This window comes from Scylla paramamosain, chromosome 32 (assembly GCF_035594125.1).
Source record: "Scylla paramamosain isolate STU-SP2022 chromosome 32, ASM3559412v1, whole genome shotgun sequence".
Taxonomy (NCBI): domain Eukaryota; kingdom Metazoa; phylum Arthropoda; class Malacostraca; order Decapoda; family Portunidae; genus Scylla; species Scylla paramamosain.
This window is the reverse complement of record NC_087182.1, coordinates 6,351,255-6,371,254: the sequence shown is the minus strand read 5'-3', so window position 1 is coordinate 6,371,254 and position 20,000 is coordinate 6,351,255. Positions and strand designations below refer to the sequence as shown.

The window sequence follows — 20,000 nt, the reverse complement described above, 5'->3', positions numbered from 1 at the left end:
ACAGCCTGACGCTCCTCCTTCAGCTCTCCTAACACATCCTGACGCTTCTGGGAGTTTCAAGAGCACTTTTAGATCCCACAAAGATTATTAGTCCGACTTTCATTAGCTTTTGTTTCCAGAGATGCACTATTTCAACTATTAATCACATAAACTCATGAAAACCCGAATAACTATCACTGAAGTCTATGAAAAGAAGTCAAAGCGCCGAATTTTTTGAGAATGTCCGAAAAAAAACCGTATGTACATGTGTTTGTGTTCAAAAAGTAGTACTGCTGTGTTTGTTTCGCTGTTTTGAGTCGGAGGTCAGCAACACGTCTATTAAGTGAAAGGATGGAAGGAAATATTACCTCAGTGGTGCCTAGTTATTACAACCACGCTATTGCCACATCTTTCCGCGGCCACGTGCATCCGTTCCACCTGTAGCAATTTGAAGACAACGAAAATGGAGAACAATTTGAGTAAAGCTACTCTTTTTACTCTCTCTCTCTCTCTCTCTCTGGGCCGACACACACCTAACTCCCGTCCCTCAGTCATTATCTTGTTTCACGGCGCACTTGATTTGCTTAATTTTCCGGCGAGGGTCAGCACTGTGCCCTAACATGGAGGTGTGGCGGGATTGCCTTTTGTTACGAGTAAGTCCCAGCGAGCCTTTCCTTCCCTCCCTCTCTCTTTCCCTCCTCGCTATAAAACGACACGCCTCGATATTAACCAGTGCTGGAGGCCGCTCTCAGTTATCTTGTTTTGTTAAATGACACAGGAAATTGGGTGAAACAAAGGTGCGTTTCATGGTGGAAGGTTCCCGTTATGTGTCTCAGAAAAAGCACCGAGTCTCGATCCATGAAATTACACCGCCACAGAAGTACTCCACTCGGGGAGCCTTGAGGAGTGGCAGCGCTCGATCCCCACCATGTCAGTGAGAAAGAAGTGATGTTTTTACTAAAGAACCACGACTTCACTCCGGCACAAAGGCACGTGTACTATTGTTCTTCCTGCATCACCGAAGTGCACGCCACGTCTTGCGATCAACACAGAGTAATTAACGATGAGGTTAGTGTTCCTTACCTTAAAGTTAGCGATGACGCCCTCCAGGTAGTAGTGCCACTCGAGGGAGCGCAGGTAGATCTGGTGCCAGCGCTTCTCCAGGGAACGAGCCTTGCGTGGAATGTTGTCCTTGGTGCCCCGGCGGGGATGTTGCAAACGGCCCGGGGCAGTGAGGGGGTCTTGTGGGGCGGCGCCGGCACGGTCACCTGATGCTGGAGTTGGTGACGGTGATGATGGTGGTGCTGACGCGGCCGCGGCAGCGATGCGCTCGTACTGGCGAACAACGCTCTTCAACACTGGACCGTGAGCCTCGATGTCCTTGAGCAGGATCTGTGGGGAAAGAAGACCTGGGTGAGGAGGCTGTCAGGACGCCTTAACAGGAGGGAAGGACACAGGGCTACCCGGTAAAATGATCCACCGCCAAGATAGGCCCGTACTCCGAAACACTGCCCTCTCACCACGACTGTTTTCAAAGGCCACAAAGATGATTAGCCGAATTGTCAAGAGTGTTTTTCCTGTTCATAATGTAGAAGTATTGTTATTTTATTACTAGGACCATGAAAACAACTAAAGGCTTTTGATAGTGGAGGTGAGGAGCAGAAGTGTTTCAAAATATGGTTCTTATATTATCACAGAAAGCCCGATTGATCATCACTAACAAGATTTACCAGTCTATCCTTTGCCACACAGCCGCCACTCTACGCCACCTCAGTCTGACTAAAAAAGCAAGACTGTCTCGTGTGTGAAATCCAGCACGTTTACAGCAGGACACAACTAAACCTTTATCCGGCAAATGGTAACCCTGGCAGTGTTAAGAATGAGCATGAAGCAGTGTACTCGTAATAACGGATGTGCTTATCGGGGTGAAGCGACGTTCAAAGGAAATTAATTCAGCGTAGTACATACATTCTGACTCCAGCATAAAACTTAATGAACTTCCAACACATGTATTTTCAGTATTCCATCAGACTCAGTTCGGAGGAGGAGGCTTGGGGCGCAGCGCCGCTGTGCACGTCACCCATGGCGAGACGAATTACAAAATCGACCCACCATTAATTCTCCGTTCCCTAGAGAACCTCGAAGCCAGCGACGGTGCTCTTACCGGTGCTTTTAAAGGTGCTCACCAGTGCTCTTACTCACTCTACACGCTTACAAGACAGGAAATTCACTCTTGCAGCCACGCACACCAAGACATTCACAGAAGGAAGGAAAGCATGAGCCTAATGAATATATGAAAAACAACCCTAACCAAAACACCAAGCATAAAGACTGAGACATGAGTGTTGAAGTAATACATCGGCTTGACTCCCAAGAATACCTGTGTTGCGTAAGGGTAAGTAACACACGGAGCTTGCACCAACGTAGTCCCCCCTCCCCCCTCCCACCTTCCCGTGACCCCGACATGAAGCAACACGGGAGGGTGAAGGTTGAAAAAATTGACGTGTATAGCCCCAATAAACTTCTTTTCCCACTGTCCTAGAAAAAAAAAAATGATACTACTTTATATAACTTTACAGGAAGCAGCGACTAAGTTTTATTTTTAGTAGATCTTGGTCAGTTTCCTTTATACATGATCTACTTGAATAATAAAAGCGTAGGTTATCATAGTACTGTTGTGAAGAGTAAAATGGAGGGCGGCTATAACTATGACAATAATGATGAGGTAGTGACAATGGTGGTGGTGAGATAGTGATGCAGAGATAAATGATGATAGTGTTAATCTTTCATCAGACCAAAGACAAAACACCCAAAAATGAACTAAAATGGCAATGGTGATGACGCAGTGACAGTGGTGGTGAGATGGTGATGGCAATGGGACAGTGATGATGGGAGTCCTATTCTCTTTCATCACACGCAAGAATGAACTATAAAAACAATAATGACGTGGTAATAATGGCAGTGAAGAGATAGTGATAATGGCGATGGCGGTGCTGATCTCTCATCCCGCCACGAACACTAACACACAAGAATGATCTGCCTCGTAATGCTGCATCATACGATAAAAAGGAGCAATGCGGAGTACGTGACTAATGGTGTCTTCCTGAATGACAGTCCCGTTAAAGCAGGAACCAATCAGACTCGTGGTTGTGTAGTGTACTAGTGGCAGTGGAAAAAGTCACAGAGAGGATGTGGTTGGGTTAAGCTGGGCGGGTTTCACGTTCAAGCCACGCTGGTAGTGACTCTTCACCTTTCACTGGCTGCGTCCCTCACTCAAAGGTTTCCCCATAAAACAGTAACCAACCCTGCTATTACTCTATTTTTTTTTTTTTTTTTTAGTTTCAAGTGATTTACTATTTCCTCACTCCTTCCTTTCTTAATTGTTTTTTTTTTTTTTTGTTTTTTTTTTTTTTTGGCGTCTCTACCAAGAATCCGTGTTTTTTCTCTTATTTAACAGAGGAAACGCACCAATCGTTGTGCAGTAATTTCGAGAGAGAGGCGATGCGAACGTGTAACTCATTTGTAGCTTCGCGAACAAGAAGTGAGACACGAAGTTAAAATTCCAAGTAAAGTTCTGACAAAGGTTCTAGGTAAAGAAAAAAAAATCTACATATATTAACAACAAAGGAAGAAGAATAGATCAGAGATATAAATGCTTATGAAATGTTCAGCAGCAAAGAAAAGACTTGCCAAAATCTCTTGATAAGAATATTTCATCACATAGGTAAAATTGGGTTAAATATTCTCTTCACTTCAGGACACAAAAATAGCAGCAGAATTCCCTCTAATCAGCAGAACCAGGGCAAATATACACCACTAATCCACTGAATACCACTTTTGGATGTAAAGGAGGGGAATCAATACACAAGGTTAAATATGGTAACAGTATCAAGTCCCAGTATGCAATTTAAATAAATGCAAAGGGAAACTGAACTGAAGGATAACGTTGATTATGCTGAGGGCAGGATAAGGCTTACAATAACAGATACCACTCTATATATAAAGTAGATACAAACACGATAAGTTATCAGGACCACTCGAATCCAGGTATAAGGCATCCGATCCTCTCCGCTGGCCACTCATCCCTTGGTTACTGGTGGCATTGAAGTTCATGGACAAGAGTAACAGGACCAGTGAAGGGAGAGGAGGTTGATAAGTTTCCTATTAAGTGTCTTTTTCCCCTTTCTCACCTTTCTCCCTCTCCCTCACCTCTAACCTCACTGCCTCCACCACTATCACAACCATCAGCACAGTTCCTCACACCACCTCCTCTCTTCTCCCACAATGTTAAAGGGATGGGAAACCTTGTAAACTCCCGGGATATCTCGATGAAGGAGGAGGAGGAGGAGGAGGAGGAGGAATAAGTATTTAAACTCCAAAACACGCCGGTAAGAAGTTTCCGAGATGAGGCAACCAGAGGCGGGGAAGTTAACAAGAAGGATGAAAATAAAAGTCTGACACCAAAGATATTAAACCAAGGCGCTGAGAAGCAAGTGAAAGGGAGGCGGCGGCGGCGGCGGAGGAGAAGGAGGAGGAGGAGGAGGAGGGAGAAGAGAGGGTGAGTGGGCACAGTCCATGGTAGTGACTCACCACTGGCCGCTACGATGCCACTCAGATAACACACACACACACACACACACACACACACACACACACACACACGCCGATTCCCATGTGAGCCGTAGTCTACGAGTCCAAGGTTGAGAGATAAACCTTGTAATTTTAATGGACAACCTGCAAACAAGCGATGGTGTGATGGTGGTGGTGGTGGTGGTGGTGGTGGAGCAGGTCGAGTCAATGGGCTGATAGTGTGAGAGTGAAACTGACCTAAAAAAGAGTGAGAAAAAAAGTGGAGATGAACAAAGAGTGTGAGGACACATGTGGAGGTGTGTGTGTGTGTGTGTGTGTGTGTGTGTGTGTGTGTGTGTGTGTGTGTGTGTGTGTGTGTGTGTGTGTGTGTGTGTGTGTGTGTGTGTGTGTGTGTGCTTGCTTCCTTGCTAGTTTGCGTGCGTGCGTGCATTCATCCGTGCGTGCATGTTTACCTACTATGCTTCCGACCATAAACCTTCCTAATTTGATTACATAATGCACAAGAAATGGTGATGGAGTAACTTGCTATATCACTGAAGGCGTGAGGCGGGTGCTGACACGACGGAGGTGATGGCAGTAGTGGTGATAGAGGTGAGGGCAGTAGTAATAATGGCAGTAGCAAGAGAGATTGAGGTGAATGCAGAAGTAGTGGTACTGGTGGTGGTGGTGGTGGTGTCAGAGGGTGCCAGTGCAAGCAAAAATGTGCCTGTCATGGTACAGTATCGAGCAGAGAAGTACAGAATCTGTGAGCCACGCCCGTCCGTCCTGTCGCCCCTCGCCCTAAATTATTGGTGCTTGCTGGAAGGGCGAGCGAGCTGCATTATTTACGAGCTGCAGTGATCATTGTGGCTGTGCATGCAAGTGTGAACAGAGAGAGAGAGAGAGAGAGAGAGAGAGAGAGAGAGAGAGAGAGAGAGAGAGAGAGAGAGAGAGAGAGAGAGAGAGAGAGAGAGAGAGAGAGAGAGAGAGAGAGAGAGACTTTATACTACTCATGCATGACTCACCACTCAAAACTCGGTACCACTTCACCCTAAGACATATGGGAGGAGGAGTGGTGGTGGTGGTGATGGTGCATAAGAGTCGATAAGTTAAAAAGTGTGAGGGTAGTGGAGAAACAAGTCACCATTCCACATTTCACCAACTTACAGATACACGAAGGGAGTTTAAAGTGAAAATATATGTAATCCTTCCTTCACGCAACTTAATACGCTGGCCTGCACGCGCGTGCGAGTGTGTGTGTGTGTGTGTGTGTGTGTGTGTGTGTGTGTGTGTGTGTGTGTGTGTGTGTGTGTGTGTGTGTGTGTGTGTGTGTGTGTGTGTGTGTGTGTGTGTGTGTGTGTGTGTGTGTGTGTGTGTGTGCGTACGCGATCTGCCTTCCAGTACGGTTCCGTGGCTGTAATGGGTGTGCCTGTATACAGCCATAAGTACGTCAGCTGCACGGCATCACATGGACAGCAGTGCGGGGCGGCAAGCACGTGAAAGCTTTGGAAACTAATCCCGGTCCCTCTGCGCTACTCAGTGTCGAGGCTGCCGCGCCGTAAATGGCTCTCCTGACAACTGTTGTGTGCCTCCTGCCGCAGTCACTGAGAGGGACGGCTAGCTCTCTTCATTAACCGCTTGAATGATCACTAGGGTGCTCAGTGATCGACCAGCTGCCTTATGGTGGTCTGGCATCATCCTGGAATCGTTTAGGGATACAAGAGGAAACTTTCTATGGCCCGTGGATGCTTACGTCACGCTCCACACAAGAACGATTCAAACAACTTTCCCTCCTGGGTGTCCTTCGCCGCGAGGATCTACCATTAATGATATTCACATGTTGCACCTTGCACCTGTCAACACCTGCGTGACACGATGTCCTCATTGAAAACGCACGATAACTTGTAAGGGATGTTTTAAATATATTACTTCGGTTACACTTTCAGGAGGACTGCTCTAAACTTAGTGCAATATCTACAAGGTGATTTTTTTACATTTGGATGCATGCGCGTGCGTCAGGACAAAAGGTCAACGCCATCTGGCGGGTGTAGTCTGTGTAAAAGTAATGGAGGAGAAAGAGCGGAGTGGTGGTACCGTACCCTCAGACACCAGACACACGAACACACGAACACAACTCCATCAGGTATAATACAATTCCATGGAAACATTTGACATTTGTAAACATTAAGGGAACTTTAAAATAACATTGAAAGCAAATATTGCAACACATCCCGCTGCCGCCGACCTTCCAGGAACAGGTGGAGGCGGCCCCGCGGCGCCTGGCGATGCGACCACCCGGCGGGGGGCGAGAGGCGGGGGGTCAGAGGCAAGAGAAGTTTCCCTCTATTCCGGTCAGTGGGCCGCGGGGGAAAGAAAATATGGAAAGGGATGAGCTGGTTTGCAGGTTGGTCATGAGTCCCGCGCCTGCTGAAGCTGAACCCGTCACGTCCGCGCCACCAGCTGACAGCCGCTGCTTGTGACCCTGCACTGTGTAGGCTCCAGGCTTCCTGGGGATTCCATTTGCATTGTTAGGGAGGCAACCTTATTACTTTTCAATCATTTTTCTTCACGATCACCTATTCACCGAACCCAGTAATAATGCTCCCTTGAAATCACTTCCTATCTCGTCTGATATTCTATTACTTACACAATACAAAGAAGCTATTATTTTTTTTCCATACGGTATTATTTCCAATCAATTTTCTCCACCATCACCCTTGCCTGTGCCTCGATAATAACGCTCATTCAAAATTAACACCTCATGGCCAGTTAGTTAAGACAATACAGCATCATGCCCAAAGTGTATGCTGTATTGGTGTGGATGCAGATGACGGCCACTTCACCTCACCTCACCGCCACGCGAGCCTCAGACAGTGAAGGTCAGCAAAGTCACATTACTCAGACAACCCGCTTTCTCTCCAGCGCGGCCTACACGTCTGTTACTTCATGTACACTCCTCCGATCAGAATATGATGCACGTGAGCGTTCCTTGTTAGGCAGGTAAGTTAAGTGGTAAGGCTCCAGCTTTGACTTGCAAATTCCTAGTTATTTTCTAATGCTGGAGTTGGAGGTCGTGTCTCTTGAGTTATCTTGCGACATTTCCTGTTCCTCTCGCTTCAAAAGTTCTCACCTGCGTGTGTATGATCTGCACGTCTTTCCTTAACTGTTTTTTGTTATCTTTGGTAGTGAAGCCTTTTACTTATTCTGCATTGCTCTCCCTCCCACGCTACCTTCCCACCCACTCACTTCAAAGCCACCACATCCTTTTGTTGCTGCGCTTTCTCCTCCCAGCCGAGGCCCAGTAACAGTAACTGTGGCCCAGTAACAGTGAAACAACCATCATGAATAGACTGAAAAGGAAACACAAGGCAAGCATCCTCAAACTTGCTAAAAAAGGGCTTGTTTAGTCAGCAAACACACGAACCCGCCACCTAATTAACCAAAAATAAACTAATGGCATTGTTGGTTTTCCTTTTCGCTTCGTATTCTCATGTTCAAAACGTAACAGGTTGCAAGATTTTCCCTTGCGTCGGGTGTACGTGATACAAACCCAGGAACACTTTGGGTTAAAGTTTTGTTTGCTTGGCTGAGAATGGCGCGTGAGACCAGTGTGTTGTTTACCCAGACCAGTATGCAACCCTCCACCTCGTGTTTACCTTCAAGAGGGTGAAAGCTGCCTTGCTGCACACACACACAAACACACACACACACACACACACACACATCTGTCTCTCTTACGGAAATGCAAGCTTAATGAGAAAGATAAGTAATATTCTAATTAACTTCCCACTCGGAGCATCAACGAAGTCACCTCAACAACAGACACACAGACATAGTGAAAATGTCCTTCAGCCTACCACTCTCCATTTTCCAGTGAGTCTGTGAGTCTTCCGTCACGACCATGCTGCTTTCCCTCCCTCACACTGCCACCACAAACCCCACCACACAATGCTGCCTTGCCCTGTAACCACAACCACCACCACCCTCAAAATACTCCCTACGCCCTATAGAGGCTATCACTACTACGCCCTCACTCTACTCTCCCTAACACAGTCCACTGCCTCCTCCGTGCCACATACATCATAACTTTCTCAGCCCACTCTCAACCTCACTTTCCGTAGCATTCCCTCGCCACTGACGCTCGCGGCCCCACAGGTGGCATCGACAGGTGGGCTCGTGTGTTCCTTTTCCTCGCCCCAAGCTCCACTGCCCACGGGATTCTGGTCTGCCCATGACACACTTAGGCTCTGTCCACAAGGCTTCCTGGTAGCGTTTCCCTGTAGCTGAGGCAAGTACAAATGTCACGGTAGCGAGGCTTCAGCACCGCCTCACTTGACGTCCCTGCCTCTTTACCAGGAACAAACAAGGTGGTGATGACAAGGGAGTCGCTGCACTGCACAGGGAAATAACTAAAGATAACACTGACTAACACTATATAAGCGTTATTTTCTTCTTAATCAGTGCCTTCTTCGCTGGCCGAGGGGTGAGTATACACATTAGTGAGGCTCAAAGAGGAAACACACGAGTCCTTCCATGATTAGTTCCTGCGATCAATGGAGTGGTGATGAAAGGCAACCCAGGCCTAAGATTATCCCAGCATCAAGCGCCGAGAACTCGAGGACCTGTAATCACCACCACCAAGGCACCAATGAGGGACTGATTCTGTGGTGTCTTAAGGAAGTCCTTCAAGAGAATGGGACTAATTTAACGTTGTCCTTCCCTGGCGAGGTGCCAATCTGGTGGCGCAATGCAAGGTAGTCCCGGCTGGAAGTGCACCTGAGTGCCGTGGCGTGTGCTAGGGGAGGCAAAGGACGTGACTGACCCTGAACGTCCCTCATTAACTCTGCCCACAGCCAGCACAACGCCTCCCTCCCTTCCTCCGTCCACCGGCATAAACAGCCCATCACATCGCTGACTTTAGAGGGGATCCAGAAGGCACAACACACTTCAGGGATTCAGCAAACTTGACATCAAAATGAAGACATCTATCACAGAAACAAGAGGACCATCCCCTGAGAAGATGTGAGTCCTGGTGGTCACGGCGCTCCTCTTCCTCCTGGCCATTACTACGGTCAACGGTCCGCTTCTCTGGCAGATCTCGACTCAAGGTTTCACTTCCCTGCTGCACAAATAAACCTTCTCACGCCTCGCTCCTCGGCCCGAGACTCGTGACTGGCGGGGAAACTCTAACGTTGGTAGGATGCGAGTCGTTTCCTGCATCACCTCGGTGTTTATTTTGTGTTCTCGCATCTGATGTTGCGACGCAAGGAAGAACAAGATGCTGTTTCATGCAAGATGAAATTCTACAAAGTATATTATCAGTTATTTAATTTTTTTTCCCCTTCCCGTAATTAATGAAGCCCCAAAATGTAATAGCACCTAGCCATTACTTCATCTTGTCATTTTCTTTCACCTACTCTTGGTAGAAAATAAATAAATAAAAAATCTTCCCGCAATCTATCTATTTCATTATTCTTTTATTTATTTTTTTTATTATTTTTTTTATTTATCTATTATTTTTTTTTTTTTTTCTCTCTCTCACAATGAACATGCCGAGGTCCTTGTGTCCCGCACGGCCGCCACGGGCCGGGCGTGTGATGGGGAGCCTTTTGTCTCGAGTGTGCCTTTTCAGTGCAGACGCTGCCGCCCCGCGCACCTCACGCACCTGAGCAAATTGCCTCCACAGCTTCCTCGCCTCCTGCCAGCTTTCTCCATCCTGGTGTGTTATTTACAGAACCTTTAGAGACAAGCGTAAAGTTGCTCAAGTTGAGATCTACAATATATATATATACTTAGCAACTTCCTCTCCTTTTGGGTGACTTGTCTCTTGACAACACAAGTAACGTATCAACTGCACTTTCCCGTCACTCTATCAGTCCAGCACGGAACCTTTCCTGCTCGGGTTACTTGATAAGAACATTACGTAAACTGGAATCCATATCAGCGTTACACACTGCTCGTGTTCCTTCCTGTGTACACCAGCTCTGCTCCCAAGGCCAATCCTGCCGCAACCACCTCCAGGGCCCGAGGCAATCCCGCAGCACGCCACCGCGGGGCCGGAACGATGACGGTCATTACGGCAGCACCACCGCCAACCGTCGCCTGTGTACCGTGCTGGGGAGGCGCTTCCGGAGCACCTCTAGCTTGATTTCTTCCTTTCCAACCCGCGGCAGAGTCACAAGCCACACGGGAACGTATTCTGACTAACCGCCACACAACCTACACTGAAAACTGATCGTACTGACTTCATATCTCACTCAAAACTACTCAGTGATATCAGATTCCTTTCAGCTCTGTATCAAGTTCACCTCTTCACTATGTTGCCTTAGGTTACTTGCGCGTTAGGTCAGCGGGGACACAATGCGAGGGATGACTGCTTCTCTCCTGCAGCAGCATCAAAGGCACTGCCGCGCCCCCGAACACCACCTCCCTTCTGGGGCTAATTAATGACGGATTTTTAAGGGTCGAGCAAGAGGCCCCGCCACCTCCGTGTCCCAGTACTTCATCTGGCTGTCATCTCGACCCCATTACATGAATAGTGCGGAGGCAATGAAGTGCGTGCTACAGCTAACATTAGTTATGAACGTTAAGTGCTGAGGTTTAGAGTGTCTTCCTCTGGTCTTGTTCCTCGTTAAAGAAAATTCCTTCTCGTTGCGCTCATGTCTCTAAAAGACAAAACACTAAACAAAACAAAACCTGCTGGGCTCCAGTCACTTGAGTCGTCGGCTCCCACAACCTCAAAATGACCGAGTAGGTGCGCGCGTGTGCAAGCGTGCGTGTAAGCATACACAGCAAACCTGACACTCTTGTATGACATACCAAATGTATTAGTGTGTAGTCCTCGCCGGTGGGAACATGAACTGTTATAAGTGAAAGTATCAAGTCCTGCGGCTCAACGTGTTCAGCTGAATGAAAAGGTAAAAACTTCAGATTTCTTGAGAAAAACTAAGTGAACTAGACTCAGCAAACTTCATTTCATTAATTCCAAGTAGCAAGTCAAATCAGTGACACACAACACACCTGTAAATCTGTCACTACCCAATGCACCGGACAGTTACTTGCGGCGTCCCTATCTGACATGTGGCTGGCTACATAAGCACTGCACGGGAGGAAAACCAGTCCATGCTGCAGCAAGTGACCGCCCTGCGGCACCCCGCCAGCCCAGGGCGGCGCCCAGGACACTGACTCACCAGCGTGTATATCCTGAGGCAGCTTCCCGATGGCACAAGTTAGTCCAGTGAGGCGCGCTGCAATGCCCTGCTTGAGAAGGAGCCGCTGCAACCACTTCAACCGCCACACACACCAAGATACCACCCATCACCCGGGCACCTCAACACACTCCACACTTCCCGAGGGCCGCCCCCTCGCCCCTCGTGGCACCCTGCATGCTTCCCGGGGCGTGAACTCTCCTACCATACACCAAAACCACAAAAAACGTTGTTATAATACCACTAATTGATTTTTCAGAGAACACGCAAGTGAGAGAGGGGGTAATAGCTCCCCCTCACAGCACTGTCGAGGGCAGACTGACTCGCCACGACGGCCGCTGCCGCACGACGGTCACAGCCACCGAGAGCAGCGTTGCCAGCGGCCGCCACCGGTAAGAACGCCTCGCACGCTTCATATGTAACCTCAACTGTTACAGAATAAAATTATTTACGTAAAAGGTCATCCGCCTCTGGTCACCCACTGGAACAACATGCGGCTATAAAGAAATTAGATATTAATAAATCCTGAATGTTAGCGATAAACTTGTGGCAACAAATAAACTGAAAAACAACGAAAAAAAAAAAAAAAAGATAAAGAAATTATCAAGGAAGAAAACTTTGGTGGTCCACCCCTGTGAAGCCGAATAACAGTGAGGCATCGAGGAAGACTTGCAACGGGAACACTAATCTTAGAAGACAAGCAGGGAAACTGCAGACATTTTCCAGCCCACCGTGAGCACCTCGGGCTGCGTGAGGACAGTCGGTGTGGTGCCATCACGGGACACATGATGAAGATCGCCGTTTATCTTAAGAACAGCAGTAAAAACAAATCACATTGTTGCCAAACAAGCATCATATTCCCATGCACTGATCGCCGGCGTAGCAACAGGATAGGATGACAAATTTATCGCGTGAGCTGAATGTTACTCTGCCGCTACAGGCAAAAAAGCATCCAACCACATTACGTATAGAGGGAATTTTCCCTTTACCACCACGAGATATCGAAGTTGACGGCCACACCGTGAGCGAGGACGAGGTCACCGCCATATTATATACAGCGTGCGGCAGAGATGAGGGCGTGGCGGAGTGAGGCAAGATGGAACAGTTGCGTGGTGGTAAGTAATCCTGTCAACAAAAACAGTAACTGTGCAAGGGACGCAATTCTTGCGTCCCTTAACCCTTTGTTATTTGGTGCATCGTTCATCAATCACCAACTAGTCTGAGGGATTCCTTCTTCATTCTACAGCCATCTCTCAGTATTATACAAGCAACAAATTGGAAAATCTGTACTTTTCGTTCATTTTTTGCTAATGATTGTTGGTTAAGATTTTGTACAATGCTTTTACTCCCGTCAATTGTTGCATATCGCAGTGAAAGGGTTAAAGTTCAATTACACCTGAGTATATTCCCTCCAGTCAACCAACACGAGGAATGGCAACGCTAGACACACCGGCGGCATGAAATGTGGCTTTTTTTTCCCCACCTGTCTCCCTCCCCGGTCCAGGCCAGTTAGTTACAAAAGCCCAAGGTTGCCAGGGAGGCTGCAGTGTGGGTGCGTGATTACATATACCCGGGCGCTGCCCAAGGGACTGCCAGGGTGCTATGTAAGACGCAGAGGGAACAGTACTCAAGGTCACGCGTGCTCCTCTGGAAAGCAAGAACCGGTTTTTCGCGGTTTTACAAATCATTAAGTGTTATGGCGATAGATTTTACTGGTCTTTTTTTCCTTCCAGACCATCATGTACTGGTGGGAATTGAAGGAAATCATCACTTGACAACATTACGCTGCAGGATTCATCAGCAGGTGCGCTCAGGTGACGTGGACTCATTAAGGAGTTATGAAAGGAAGATACCGGTGAACAGGCTGGGAGGTCACCATGAGGGCCTTGAACCTAACCTAACCACCTCATTAATACATCTCACATAAAAAAATCTGGCAGGTGAGTTGTCAGCGCTCTCTAATCCTTCCCTCACTTTACGTAACTCACGGTCAGTCATCTGGACACCCATCAAGAGAGAAAGGTTAGACGTGTCCTCACTTATAGACTCCAACGAACCACATTCATCAAGGAAACACCCACAAGTTGCAGCTCTCACTCCTGCAACCCTCTGCCTCCGTTCCATTACGAATCATGCACAAGATCAGATTTTTAATGAAAGAAAGGCACTGGCCAAGCGCAACAATGTGTATATAAAAAAAAAAAGTCCATTTAAGTCCCAGTTCCCAAAGAGAGGTCAAAAAGAATCATTTAAAGCTGGAGGATAAGTGTCTTGAAACCTCCATTTTGAAAGAGGTCAAGTCATACCGAGCAAATAGAGAAACAGGCAGGGAGTTCCAGAATAGTCACGAGAACTAACACAAGCGTTTAGGGGATACGTGAAGTGCCAACTCTGGCTTGTCTTTTTATTCCAGATCTGAATGCAGTTGTGAAATCAGGCCGGGGTGATGAGGTGAAGGTAGGGGAGGTGAGGGGAGGGTGGCGGGAGGAGAGACAGGGGGTGAGGCATGGGAGTCTAGCGAGGTGTGAAGTGAGTGCTGGAGTGCTCGTGCGTGGCAAGAGTCAGAAGCTACTTGTGCATTCCTCTCAGCCTCACACGTCTCCCCTTCCCTACAACAAGCGTTTCCGGAGCTCTAATAAATACTGAAAATCCCTCAAACTATGAATACAAGGCTGAATACTCGGTTAAATTTAGTTTGGATGAATATTCGGTATTTCTTCTGAGTCTGATACACTCAACAATTCCATCCACTCATCCCTCTTTGCCTACCTGCCTTCGAGCTCCTCTCCTCGCTCTCCTGCACCAGACATTTGGGAATAAACCACAACAGGCTAGTCACGTCCACCCCTGCCTGATAAAAAAAAAAATCAATACAAGGCCGTCGGCAATTTCCTGTGATGTTCTGCCTAAATAATCTCGTTTACAAACTCAGAGGCGACAGCTGCATCCCCCGCCCCCACTGACACTCCTGCTCAGCCAGAGAAACAACTCAAAGGAAGCACAAACTCCACTTCCACACAGCTGCTCGACATGAGAATTCCAGTAATTGAATTTTGAAGGACTAATAACCCATTTCACGAGGACACTTGGAAAAAGAACAACTAATAATCTGTGATGAGAGTGCTGAGGGGCGGCGTGGCAAATTGAACCAAATACAGGAGCAGCCCCTCGCCCCTTATTGATCAAAACAGTGACTGCCCTCCAACGAGCTTACTGAGTGAGGGCCGAGGGGAGGCGAGGAGCAAGTTAGTCCCCTCGTGGCCCAGTGAACGCCTCTCGCCTCCGTCTCTTTAAGTGCATGAAGGACTCAGTCTCTTTAAATCGCAGGAGGACTATTCATTGAAGCGCGCAAGAGATCCCACTTCACCACCTCGAGGGACACTAACACCCGCTGCGAGGGTCCTTCACTACTTGGGGGGACGTTCAGACTTAAGACCAAGGGCGCCATCAAACGCTTCAGGACAAGGCAGGACAGCTCGAGTTTTGGAAGAAATGCAACGTAAGTGAAGGAGTTTTACTTCAGGGAGCCGCGGCACCTTTGTGGGACTTTCCATGACATTCTTGAGGGTAGCTTGATATAATCTTGAGTTCTTTTTCCTCTAATTCAGTTTTTCCTCTCTAATTCGTCATAATAAACCTATCATAGCTTGGTGAAAGACAAAAAGAGACAAACTTCACTTCTTTATGGTTCCGAAAATGCTGCTTTCTGTAATGTCTGTAATAGATAATAAGCATTAAGAGTAGCACAAGGAATCACGGAGACACGCATTCCTCGCTAGCTGCCAAGCAAGCACCGCGTGTTACAAGCTATTTACGGTGTCTTTGTGATGAGCTAAACTTACCGCGAGGAGCTAGCGTGACGCCCCGACTGCTGGCAAGACCCGTGTTGCTAATGCTGCACCACGGCGAGGGGCGCCTCCCCGCAACACTCGTATAACATAATTCACACATGAACGACTTATATATACTTCCGACAGTCTGCGGTAAAATAATTGTGAATGACTCGAACTTTAACCCTACACTTCACTATTCTAACCCAACGGCATGCCTGACGAACCTCTACAAGTATTCCGGGGTAGTCATGCAAGGGGGCCGTGGGACCATCGCACCACCACTACCTGTACATCACCACCAGGTAACATGTCTCAAGCCCCAGGTGTACGGGAGGGAGAACACCCCTGAGAGCACCCTTCACCCCGATTCGCGTTGAGAAAGAGAGAGTGAACGAAGCACGGCACTAATGGCCCGCAAAGGCAGACAATGAATATGTTAATTATGCTGGTAACTCGAGGCGCCCGTATGTTCTGGTGCGATGGTGTGCTCGATGGCAATGAGGCCCAAGGCTTGCCGAGACTCTAGTAGTTGGTTTACTTTTCCCAGTCACCAACTTAAGATTCCAATGCAGGACAAAGGCTTTCTTCAACCTTCGACGTTAGTCTGCAGGCTGTCCATCTATTCCAAGCTACCGCATAAAACTTCCTCTTCTAGTCCCATGTCTGCTGTGCTTTCTTTTATCATCCTTTTGAAGAAGAAGAGAAAAAAAAAAACTCTTCCCGACGCAGCATTAACACCCAGACGCTTCCCTTCCACACCTGGCGGGCGCAGGTGGCGAGGATGCGAGGTCAGGTGAGTCTTGTCATTCACGGCCATGACCTCTGGGTCCCGATCTTCCGGCGCTGCAGCCTACCCCGCACATTCCTCTCTGGGTCAGACTGGCTGGGTCTCTGTGGTTTGATGATAGAGGAAGTCAAGGGTCACCTTCTTTTTCTTCGCCTGAGTATCTTTTTCCTCCCTCCCTCCCATCCTTCCTTCTCTTTCTTTCTTCGGGCTTCCTTTGTAGTTGAAATAACAGCGGCCAGATTTATAATGAGTGAAAGGGATAAGTCTATAGACACGCACTAGAAAGTCTACCTTGCGTCTACGGTAAACACGACTCCTTCCTGCCAATCATTCAAGCCGCAGTTGATTTAGCATGATCTACGTGACTCGCCATAGAGGCTGCCGTGGCTTTCTCCGTGCTACTCGTGTCGACAGTCACGGCGGTGCAACAAAGAGACAGCTGTCCGTGGCGGTACTAACGGCATGGCGGGTGCGGTGAAGGCAGAGTAAATACAGAGGGAGTGAATACAGGAGAGATAAAATAGCCAAGATAAAACAGTGAGGAGATGAAACAGTAGCGGAAATAACACGATAGATGCAAACACAAAGCAATAATAATACTGTAGTCAAACAGTAGCCAAAATAATAAAGAAATAAAACAGAACCCAGAATAACATTATCTGGAGACACAACAATACCCAAAATTAAGTGACATCTGAGAGCAGACCTGCTATCTGATCTCGTTCGTCATCAACTGTCACGAAGCCTAAACGCCCATCTCCCTCACACCGCCGGCCCGCCTCCCGTCCCGCCCCGTCCCGAAGAGCCCCACGCAATACATCACGCCCAAACCGTCGCATTATCCCCGTCCGCCACACAGCCCCGTTTTCATTCACCAGTCGAGGCCGGACGCTCCAAGAGGCTCAGGTTGGCCCGTCACGACAGCTATACTGGAGCCGCTATGGAACCATCAATTCTTCTCAAGCAGGACTCGGGCTGCCTCAAGACGCCCTTTGTCCTCGTCCGCACCCCACCGACACGGGAGTTTATCACGCTGACTTTCCTAATGCCGCCCTTTCTTCACTACATAAGGGCGTTAGTATAAAGGTGGTCCAAGAAGGCTTATTTTTGTATCTCCATTTGGCTGCTCTGTGCTATTTCGTATAGTCTGCTTTGTGTAGTTTTAATGCGCGTATTTTGGAACGTTTTAAATTTTTATGGCAGCTTTTAAAGGCCGCACAGATGATTAGGCAGGTTCACACAGCCACTTCTTTCCCCACTGATGATACAGAATTCATGATAATCCATCACCAGAAACATTAAAGCTACCTTGAACATCACAATAACTTCCACTACAGCCTGCTGAAAGTGGTCGCTGAAGAGTTTAAGAATACGTAAGCCTCAGTTACAGAATCCTTGAGGGTGTGTATAGAACAGGACAAAGGGAAGGACCTGAGGGGAAGAGGAGAAGTTAAGGGAAGCGAGTTTGAAGCAGACATGCCAATGCGTCAGGGAACACAGGCATTCTAAAACAACCCCAAAGTTTTTCCCCTTAACCGGCCTCCTCTTACCCACTTGGAGGCCTCCTCGCGGGGAAGACACGTGGCAAGGGGAAGGAAGTGACTCCCCTCCCATCTCGTTTGGTCAATAGAGGAGCAGCGGGGCACCGGGGCTGGTTCTGGCCTGTGTCTGATGTCCAGCAAAGACCCATAAAGCTGTCCATTGTGTCACGAGAGCTGCTGGTCTGAGTGTTGGGGTGGAGAAGGCTTTGCGTTTGACCCGTAACTGTACATGAATTGAAGTCTTGTGGAGTTAACATTCCTACCTTTACATTTAACTGATATAGTGATCGTTACTTAAAAATCTGGACTTGACAACTTTCTATCCCAAAAGTACCAAAACTATCAGATGAAGAATGTACACATCAATTTGAGCAACGCACATTGACTGACTAACGAACAGGTGTCTGAGTTTTTAATAAAAAAAAAAATAATAAAAATAAAAAAAGTCATGAGAACCCGATTTCACGGCCAAAGGCAATGTGGAATCTGCCAAGTGAGCCGTGACCCTGTGACCTTGCATGAAGGCCACGACCTGTCACGGCCTTTCCTCCCCCCAAGGAAGAAGGTTGTCTCCGTGGAACGAGAGGAACGAGGCTATATTTTGTGTTTGTGCCGCCACGGAGCCCAGAGAGTATCCGGATAGGCCTCGAGGATCCTTTCACCAGTCCTTGCCTCGTCATGAGCCTTCCAGCACGATGACGGCTTAAAAAGACGAGATTTATAATAGTTTATGACATGAATCAGGCCACGGAAAGGCAGCGCAGACTAGGTGACGTTGATAAAGTTCAGCCGCGATATAACGCCACCGCCCATTCACCACGCCCTGGCCGTCGATCTAAACACCAGCAGGAGGCGAGGCTGCCACACACCGCAGAAGACTGACACTCACATCCATCACGGAGAAATTGCCTCGTCTCAGGAAGCTTCTGCCTTGGACGTTCCCGCCTCCACAATGCCCCTCGTCTGCTTGTGTGGGGCAGGAGGCGCGACAAAGGCGTTTTAGTGCCCCGCTGGGTAAGAGCTCGTAAAGGCCACCGACCCCAGGGAAGTCAATGGAAATGACGCAATTTTTCTTCGAGTAGCCAGGCCCTTCAGCTGCCGCCCGGAGCACATGGACAGACTGTGACGCAGTGAAAAAAAAAAATACAGATTCTTAAAAACACACATACACAAAGTAAAACTATAGAGTCTCTCAACGTTACTATAACGAAATTAAAGTGAGTTTGCAATAGATTCATTACAATTACCACAAAAGATCACGTCATTTCATAAGATTAAGTAATGTTATACCAAAAAATTCATCAGGTAAATTAATTAAGGAAACCATTACTCCCTACGTCTCAAAATCCACGCAAACATCCTTGAAGGAGCGTGAGGTGAGCACGCAGGTAATCCACCACCCTGCCGGCGATGGGTAATGGTGCCTCACTTTCACCCACAACCTAAGCAAGTTAAATCGCAATTATTTACGAGGCCACATTACACCCTTGAGGTATTGCGTCACCAGCCTCTCCCGATTCTAAAGCACACACAATGGAATAATGTGACATACACCACTCACCCACACTTGCATCCCAGTCAGTCACACTGCAACACACTCAAACTCGCAACGAACACAGTAAGGCGTTCATTCACAAAGCAGACAAGTAGCCAAGCCTTGCATCACCCACAAGCCAACGAGACTCACCAATTCATCATTTTTAACTGACTGCCAATTAAATTTCCTCTCGACTAAACCTGATTTGCACGAACCAGATTTTTCTCTCCACTCCCCCACGTCCCAGTAACTGTGTGTGTTGCTGCAGAAACCTTCCCTCCAGGACTGAGGCGACTTGAAAGCAGCATAAAGGCCAGGTAGATTAGGTCAGGTACAATGAGGACTTATAGATTAAGGATTTAAAGTACAAGGTATTCTGGTTATAAATAAAGACAGTGGCGTGAGTTGTAATGTCATGCGCTACTCAGATGGATTGTACGAGAGAGGAGAGAGAGAGAGAGAGAGAGAGGAGAGAGAGAGAGAGAGAGAGAGAGAGAGGGAGAGAGAGAGAGAGAGAGAGAGAGAGAGGAGAGAGAGAGAGAGAGA

General features: G+C 47.8%; 1 protein-coding gene across 7 annotated transcripts in view; it reads right to left on the bottom strand.

Annotated features, from left to right (window-relative positions):
- Positions 1-20,000, bottom strand: part of LOC135089148 (klarsicht protein-like) — a 321,886-nt gene that overhangs the window by 106,779 nt on the left and 195,107 nt on the right. For all 7 annotated transcript variants that reach the window (XM_063984433.1, XM_063984434.1, XM_063984436.1 and 4 more), the window contains one exon: positions 1,063-1,371. In XM_063984433.1, coding sequence (XP_063840503.1) covers positions 1,063-1,371 — 309 coding nt within the window. The remainder of the gene's footprint in view (positions 1-1,062; positions 1,372-20,000) is intronic.